Here is a 9,317-nt window from a genome sequence, read left to right on the forward strand (position 1 = left end):
CTTGTTTGGCACATTTGGGTGGCTGTATGTGCTTTGCATGTTGCTCTCAAACTGCTCTCATGCTGTTTAGGACAGATTGCATGTTTTAGTTGTTTTGAAGCTTGTGATAGTATTCTTGGTGGTGTGGTGAGTTTATTTGCACCACCCCACCTATATTTGTTTGTTTGATCATGTGGCAACCTGGGAATACCAGAAGGGTGTCATTGGAGTGTGCTTGTGGTGGAATTGATCTGTAGGACCCCATATCTTGTTTCGTAGTTTCCGGTTGATCCGTAGCTCCATTCTCAACGTTCTTTATATGCTTTTGCATCGTTTTCTCGTGATGCACCTGTTCATGCCATCTTAATCCAAGTTAAGATAGCTTAGTGTGAAGTTCTATCCAGAAGTTTATCTTCTCTTCTCATGCATATTCAAGTGACTAGAATAGAGATGCATGCTTCATTATCTTCACATGCATCATGTGTTTGTTGCATCATGTTGTGTTGGTGTTCATTGGCTGTTATTTTATCTTGGGTAGCACCGGGATCGGAGAGCGAGTACGTGGATTCGGGAGAGTACGTGCAGGATGAACAAGAGCAGTTCCAAGCTGAAGACATCACAGGCAAGATGACCGTGACCTTGATACCGTATCTAGCTTTGTTATGCTTAGAATCACGTTTCCTTCGATATATGCTCGCTGCCTACCACTTGATATAATTGCCTCCTGATATTGCCATGAAACCCAAACACCTACCCCTCCTAGCTAATGTTGTATGGCTAAGTAGGCTTGCTCAGCTTCTAATGATAGCTTTGCTAGTTGCAGGTGCCAGTTGTCTCATGTGATAACATGAGGATTTTGATATCATTATGTTTAATCTGCTATTTAATTAATGCACCTATATACTTGGTAAATGACGGAAGGCCTAGCCTTTTTCCGGGTGATTTGTTTCGTTATTGCCGCCTTAGTTTCGGCTACCGGTGTTTGATTCCATAACTGATCGCTCCTAACACGTTCGGGGTTGTTATGGGGACCCCTTGATAAATCGTGTAGTGTTAAGACTTGTCCGGCAGGACCCAACACTGGTTTTAATTTGCTAATCACCTAATAATAATTTGCATAGGTAATAGCTACCCCGAGGATTTAATCAACAACCCGGGCCAGTGCTCCTCATGAGTGTTGGTCCAAACTGGTCTGCCTGCGGGGCCACCACAAGGAAACTTGAGGTTTGGTTCTCGTAGCTAGTTCCATCCGTCGTGTCCTGAGACTGAGATACGCAGCTCTTATCGGGGTCGTCGACGCGGCGGGAGGTCCTGCTAGTCTTGTCTTACCTTAGCGATCTATCTTGCTTATAGGAATCCCGGTGAAACTTTGGTTCTCCCCAGAGTTGAGGTTTTCCTCTAAGTAATCCGACGAGATCACGAGATTCGTGATAGAGGATTACTTTGCGGCCCGTGACTGTTTGTGATGGACTAGTTGGAGCACTCCTGCAGGGTTTAATCTTTTGGAAAGATGTGCCCGCGGTTATGTGGCAACATGGATTATTTGTTAACATCCGGTTATAGATAACTTGAACTAACTCTAATAAAACTGACAACCATGTGCGTAACCGTGACTGTCCCCTTCGAAGACCTCTCTTCGATCGGGAACACGGTGGGGTTATGCTTGACGTAAGTAGGTGTTCAGGATCACTTAGTGATCACCTAGTCTTCGATCGCTCGCGTAGTCCACCATATCTATACCTCTGTTCTTCGTAAGTTAGCCATCATAAATGCTTAGGATGCAGCAACCTAAACACTGAACCTTCCTCACCTAATAACTTGACTAGTTTCGGTACCAAGGTCATCGATTGCTGAGTCCCCGTGGCTCACAGATTACTTCAACACCCCAACAGGTACACGTACGCCCGATGCAGGTGATCCAGATGGCACGCAGCTGGCGTGGCAGTACGATGAGGAGAACGACCGCCTGTATGTAAACTATCCAGAAGACTGAGGTCGTGGTCGTGATCGTGGGTAAGCATGCAGGATAGCATAGTCTTTTCCTTGTGTTAGGTAGTACGTAGCAGAACTACCTTGTCTGAATAAATGTGTGGATGTAACTCTGATATTATCTATGTGAGATGGCAAATGAATGCCCTATTTGTCAATCTTAAATTATGTATGTGCTATGTTTATCTCGCTTGCGAAACACTTAAATGCGCTTCTTTCCCTTTTGGGGCAACGCCCCCTAAATAGGAAAGGAACGCATCTTAGTCGTTACAAGTTGTCATTGCTGCTTTGCTCCCCTTTTTCCTCTTGATACATTGACACGACCAGATGGCGGAGTCCAAGAGCCAGTTGATCCCGCTGAGGACTACTACTACCCTGATGGAGCCTACTACTACATGGAGACGGTTGACGACGAGGAGTAGTTAGGAGGCTCCCACGCAGGAGGCCTTGCCTTTTCGATCCGATGTTATGTTTGTGCTAGCCTTCTTAAGGCAAAACTTGTTGACTTGTGTCTGTACTAGATATTAATTGATTCCACTAACTCATTTGTATTCGAGCCCTCGAGGCCCCTGGCTTGTAATATGAAGTTTGTATGAATTTAATTTGTGTCTAGAGTTGTGTTGTGATATCTTTCTGTGAGTCCCTAATCTTGGTCGTACGCATTTGCATGTATGATTAGCGCACGATCAAAATAGGGGCATCAAAATGTGTAATGGATGATGGGACTCGACAATTTGATAGGCTTGGGGGAAACATGGATTTAGAATGGGGTGACAGCATCCATTAGTTTCTTGGCCCATGATAACATACGGGTGTTTTTACTAGTCAAATATAAGTATATAATCCGTCTAATAAGTGGGTATGTGGACCTTTCACACTCTCCTAAAGCCCATCTAGGCTTGATATCAGTTTATGGAAATTCAAATACCTCGACCACACCGCAGATGTTTTATGCACCACATTGGATGTTTTTTTTTTGAATTTTCACCAAGAGAGGAGGGGAAGCCCCTCGACCACCTGAATTGTATTTCAAATTTACCTATGAGGCTTTGCATCCTCGCAAGATAGGTTCAAGCGAATCAAAAGTACAAGGGATACAAGGAATAAGAGATAAACAAAAAACGCACGCAACAACACACCTAACAGGGAGAACAAGGAAGGAAAACACAACAAAGAGTGTCGTAGGAGAAGACAAAAACATTGGCCAGTCGGACTAAACCACAACACTGTACCGCCGACGCAATCCAATGGCACCACACACAACCAAGACCGACAACACCGCGACCCAGAGACCTGTATCGCAAGGCACTGTCGAAGGTCACGCAAGGCCGAGACGATGCCACAACACCTGTGTGTCATCGGCATAATCGAAGGCATCGCCAAGCGAACCAAGCTGAAGCACTGCATCGTCGACTCAATCCAACGACACCTCACAAACCGAGACCGCACGATGCCATGACACAACCTGTGTCGGGGGCGCATTCGAACGAAAAAGCGAGGGGCGAGACGACGCCACGACACCAGTGTGCCAACAGCGTAGCCGCAGGGACCGCCAAGCAGAGCCGCACCAGGAACACTCAAGCACTACACACACCACCGTCGACCCCAGATTGGCCGCACCATCACCACCGGCGCCACACAAGACGAGATGCCAGAACCTCCACATTACCAGTCGGGGCACCAGCCGACTACAGTGCCGTGAGCGTCTACCCCATGGAGAGCGCAAACCGGATCCCAAGACCTACAAGACGACGCCCCAAAGGCAGAAGCGACGATGCTGACGCCGATGCCTAGCCTGATCGGGCTTTGGGTTTTCACCCGAAGACCTGGGATCCGGGGTGTGTAGGGGATGGACTCCTCGACGGCGCCTCCAAGGAGGTAACAGACGTCCACGAGCGCCGACACCGTCGGACAGCAAGCTTTCGCCCAGAGCATCGCCCAACACCACAACCCCACGCGCCGCACCTCCGCTAGCCCGCACACCTCCCGAGAAGATGTTGCACCAACAGCATGCGAGAGCCACCGCCAACCATCATTGCAGCACCACCAACCCAATCGTTGGCAGCCGTAGACGAGTCGGACCCGGCCAAAGCAACCGGATATGGCACCACCCCCACGCAGCACGGCAACGTGGAAGACAGGCCCGAAGACATGGGAAGGGGGACACCGCCCCACCTCCACTCGTCAGACAGGAGCCGCCAGGGAGCAGCCCTAGATCCTGCCGACAACGCCACGGCAGCCGAAACCCGACAGAGACGCAGCCTCGGGGCCTCACTAGTCGGAGCTGTAGCACCGTGCAAGGAGGGCAGACTCCCTGCGCGCCAACTCCCGCAAGGCGCGGACATGCGTGCGTTGGAAGCCCCGCGCATGCCCAAGATGGCTGGAGCACAGGACTCCCACCACCCCGTCACGAACACCGCCGCCCTCCCCCGCCGCCACAGAGCACGAATGGCACGCGCGGAGGAGTGCCGCACCGCCTCCGCCGCCGCACGAGCCCCTACTCGCAGCCAATCCGCTCTGGTGCGCCAGAGCCCCGCCGCCGCCAAATCCACGCGGGCCTTTGCCCGACGGAGGCTTATGGGCGACGGCTAGCAGGGGGGAGTAGGGGGCATGGCCCGCTGTGGAGGTGAGATGCGCCGCCCAAGTCGCCCTGGGGGAGGACGACGCGGGGGAGGGGGGGGGTATTGGGCCGACCACGCTTCTTCTTCGTGTGAGCGTCATGTTAAATATGCCTTGACCACACGATTCAGATATTTACGGACTTTTGGTCTGTAATGTTGGAGTTGCCGTTACATCATGACTAGCCATGCACGCCCAATGAGCATTGTGATAGCAAGAGACGCAGTTCCAAAAATTAAAAAAGAAGATGCTACCAGAAAGTTATCTGGCGATAGTGTGTCATGTACGATCTCCTTAGGATGCATGTCACAATATTGCAAATCACGTTGTACAAATTTAATAATTACTGAAATCAACCCAAATACTATGATTCACTTTCTCTGTTTCCCAAAATTCCGTTGTTTCCCCACCTTGTCCCAATTCGTACGTCCATATGTTTGTTTCATAGTTATTGTCTTTTATTCTCGCATCGGAGAATCTTGAATCTGGAACGAAGGCCAATTCACCATCTCGTTGTACAAGGTCAACGAAGACGGTCTGAGGCCAATCATAGAACCTAGGGAGAAATATCTTATTCTGCATCCACTTGATGTTAGTCTTCTTCATTGTGGTCGACAACGTTCCGGTGAATAGGGATCTCCCCTCTAGGTTTTCTATCTTCTCCCACTCCATTGTATGCTCATTGAGCTTGACAACGTTTACAGGCGTCCCACGGTGCCCAACAAGGACAGCCATGAGCTCGTGTTGGTCCGACTCAACCAAGTAGCTGTCTTGGCATTCGAATCCAAAGCTATTGGGCTTGTCCAGAATTTCAAATCTTGCATCATGCCTACTCTCATCACAGACAGCAAGCCCTCCGTCTTCTCCCAATAGGTACATCAAGCCGTTGTGGAGAACTGGGTTACAATCTGGCGACGAGGGAAATTTTGGACTATCTTGATCAAACCACGTGTATTCCCATTCCTCCCACTCACCCATACTGTTTTTGATGCAACGGGCAATCGTCAACATACCGAACGGGTTTCCGACACCAAACATCCTACGATTGCCGTCATAAACGACCATGTCCAACCGTCCAAGTACGATCGGTGGCAACTTGCAGACATCTCCTGTCAGGAGTTGTGCCGTGAGGACCAAATTCTTCATGCATAGCGTCAGATGTTGTCCGGTGGCGCAACAGATCTTGGCGCCTGGGGTGTTGAGCTTGTAGGCGACCTCGAAATTCTTGTGGTAATAGGGGCTGTAGTACCGCACGTTGCTGCTGCCCACGTCGGCGACGTTGAGGAGGAGAGGAGTGATCCACGCCGGGTAGAAGGGCGATAGAGCGCGTGCAGATTGCCATGTTCGGCACACCAAGCCGAAACCCGGGTGGCTCGACCACGGCAAACGCTCCAGAATCTCCACCAGTATGTCCGCCGGGAGAGACGACCAGTCTCGTTCACGCGCCGTCTCCGTCGCCGTCTCGCTCATCGATATGACTTGAGCACCCGCCGGGAGAGACGACCAGTCTCGTTCACGCGCCGTCTCCGTCGCCGTCTCGCTCATCGATATGACTTGAGCACGGGTGCTGCTAATTCTATTTTGGACTCGGCGTATGTGGAAGGCGATTCCACTTGAACTATCGTCCGAGCAGAACCTCGCCAGCAACCCACGATGTAATAGGTCTCGATCTCGTGCGTAACTTATGAGCTCTCGTGCGGGCCGGCCGCTAGTTATGGCGAGAGTCCCAGCCCAGCACGATATGCCACCGTATTAATTACAATGCAAAATAGCCTCCAAAAGTTATGCAATGTCAATACCGACAATGATTCGCTTTCCTTTTTCTATACTGATGACTAAAGCTGCAGCCTATATAAAGCGGGAGGCCGAAGCCTGAAGTTTCTTTGAGGGGTCAAAGCCTAAAGTAGAACCGGAAAATAGCAGACGAGAAGAGGTGACGAGGAGAGCACCGACGTCAACGTAAGCGCTGAATCTCCTTTTTTATATGTATATGTATTTGTATATATAGTACACGCACGAGCCGCCGTGGCTGAACTCCGCCACGGGCGGCGCGTCGAACGGCACCCGCGGCACGATGTCGTACCGGTACACCACGCGGTAGAACGCCGCCGCCGCCGCCTTCTCCGCCTCGGCGCGGAAGAAGTCGACGAAGGCGCTGTCGCCCACCCGCGGCTGCCCGTAGGTCTGCACGGCGCGGAAGAAATCGACGAAGGCGCCGTCGCCCACCCGCGGCTGCCCGTAGGTCTGCACGGCGCCGAGCCTGCCCAGGATCTCCGTCTCCCCATGCAGCGCCGGGAAGACGGCGGCGAGCGCGCCGCCGAGGCTGTGGCCCGTGATGACGAGCCGCGCCTGCGGGTGCGCCTTGAGCTGGTCGCGGACCACCTCGCGGCGGCGGAGCTTGTAATAGGCGATGTCCTTGCCGATGGGGAAGGCGCGGTTGGTGTCCTTGCCGTCCTCCTCCTGGAGACCTAGCGCCTTGAGGAAGCCGGCGTGGACGTGGCCCATGGCGCCCATGCCCAGCCATGCATGACAGGTTCACGTCGGTAGGCCAGTCCTGCATGTTGAATGGCTCCGTGCCGCGGAACGCCACCACCACAGCGATCCATACCATACGACGCGACGTGACGGCTCTCCGTCCTACAGTGCGCGCCACACTCACCAGTCTCTCTCTCGCGCGTCTTTTGCCACACACGCACTGTGGCCACCCATCGACGGTCGCCTTTACAACAAACTCACGTCACACGCCTCGCTGGCTAGCTAGCCGTGCCGTGCCAACTATGGACGTGCGCACAGTGCCGTTCTAGCTTTTCTGCCTCCGTCTCATCTTTTACACTAGTATAATGTCTTATGGGATAGAGGGAGTATCATATTATGAAATATATGTTTATGACAAACTAATATTATTATCTTTACTTACAAGATATTAGTATTTCCCGTGCATAACATGATTGAAGACCATGTTCTTTTCAAGAAAAAATCATGGTGAAATTTATCTGCAAACATTGTCGGATGATATGCATTTATGAATGGATATACTCTGATATAGTTTCAGTTGTTGTTGTTGTTTTGAGAAAAGAAACCTAAGGACATCTAGTTTCAGCTTCTTTGATATCCCATGACATCGTTAATAAATGACCCTTCCGTTTGTTGCAGGCGATGGAACGAACCCAAGACACAGATCTACTAGACGAAAACTCCCCGCTGTTACTATTTCATTACGACTACAATGAGCCCCAAGGGGAAACTGACACTGATTCGGACGCAAGCGATGAGGATGGACCTATGGAGGATGAACAGGATGATGGTGGATGCCAAGAGAGCTATGGCACTGGCAACGGTGATGATGAGGATGAGGATGAGGATGAAGTTGCTCACAAGACAAATGACGAGGATGAGGATGAAGTTGCTCACAAGACAAATGACGAGGATGAGGATGAAGTTGCTCACAAGACAAATGATGCATTCTTGTTTTACAGTATAACCAGAAGAAATTTGCAAAGCAGAAGAGTAGATAATTTGGAGAGCCACTTTTATTGGATAACACCACAAGGTTGGCTGCTCATGTTGCACCATGATTCACATGCGACCTATCTATGGAATCCATTCACACGCCAGAGAATTAGCCTGCCTCCGGATCAAGAGGAATTCCTCACAAAGAGCACCACCAGATGTTTGCTATCGCATAAGCCCACCGACCCGAGCTGCACCGTGCTAGTGGTGAATTGCAAAGACACGGTGTTGTGGTATTGCCGCCCTGAAGGAGATCGCTGGAACAAGCACACGTACGAATCAAGGACGCTAGGGGGAAGTCGTGATGACGTCATTGGAGGGATGGAGGATCTAACGGCAGTTGGGGGCGAATTCCATACATACTTCACAACATATGACACTTATAGTGTTGTGATACTCAAGTTCTTGCCGGGTCCGACATTCACACAAATTCCGATTAGTGATAAACGTGGTCATGAGTACCCCTGGCCCTGGATGCGTAGTTTCTTGTTAGAATCATGCGGACAGTTGTTTAGCTTAGATTTTGCTCAGGCGTGTCACATGGGTAAAGTTGTGCATGTTGATGTTCGTAGGCTGGATATGGCACAAAGGGCCTGGCTGAAAGTGGAAACGCTCGACGATAGAGTGTTCTTTGTCAATTATAGGTATTTTGGGGCATCACTAAGCGCACAAGAGGTGGGTTTGAAGGGAAACTGCATTTACTTCTTGAGAGGAGGTGACAAAGGATTGTATGTGTACGATATGGCGCGGGGAACTACTACTTTGCACAATCCGGGTCAAGAATTGCAAGATGATGTGGAGCCTGAAATGTTGATGCCTACGTCATCTTGAATCTTTTTTTTGTTAATTATATATACATTTTTTCACTTTTACATACGATATAGTGGATGAAAGGATGTGTTGACCACATTGTAAATTAATTAGGTTGTTCACGATCTTTCTTTGTGTTCTCTCTTTATCTAAGGCCTCTTTAATTCGTAGGATTGTGCAAATGCAATAATAGAAGAGATACATCCCGCAAAACAATGCTACTGCTATCTATACCTACCTAATAATAAAGCGGTTATTGTTTCCGTCGAAAAACCCACCACGGTATTTTTATAAAAAAAGTTTCTGTAATTTTTGTTATTCAACCCGTGCTCCATCATTTATCTGCAACGCAAAAGTAAAAAACGATTCGTTGCAAAAATTATACCAGTACACATCGCCTCCTCCCGTCG

At 49.9% G+C, this 9,317-nt stretch overlaps 1 protein-coding gene across 1 annotated transcript; it reads left to right on the top strand.

Annotated features, from left to right (window-relative positions):
* Nucleotides 1-7,760: 7,760 nt before the first annotated feature.
* Nucleotides 7,761-9,021, top strand: LOC123404734. The gene has a single exon (XM_045098680.1). The coding sequence runs from the start codon at nt 7,870-7,872 to the stop codon at nt 8,926-8,928; it is 1,059 nt and encodes a 352-aa protein (XP_044954615.1). The 5' UTR covers nt 7,761-7,869; the 3' UTR covers nt 8,929-9,021.
* The last annotated feature ends 296 nt before the right edge of the window (nt 9,022-9,317 follow it).

This window comes from Hordeum vulgare, chromosome 6H (assembly GCF_904849725.1).
Source record: "Hordeum vulgare subsp. vulgare chromosome 6H, MorexV3_pseudomolecules_assembly, whole genome shotgun sequence".
NCBI classification, from domain to species: Eukaryota; Viridiplantae; Streptophyta; class Magnoliopsida; order Poales; family Poaceae; genus Hordeum; species Hordeum vulgare.

Bases quoted from the DNA above. Each gene is read 5' to 3' on its own strand.
- LOC123404734 (XM_045098680.1), top strand. From the start codon at position 7,870: ATGGAGGATGAACAGGATGATGGTGGATGCCAAGAGAGCTATGGCACT.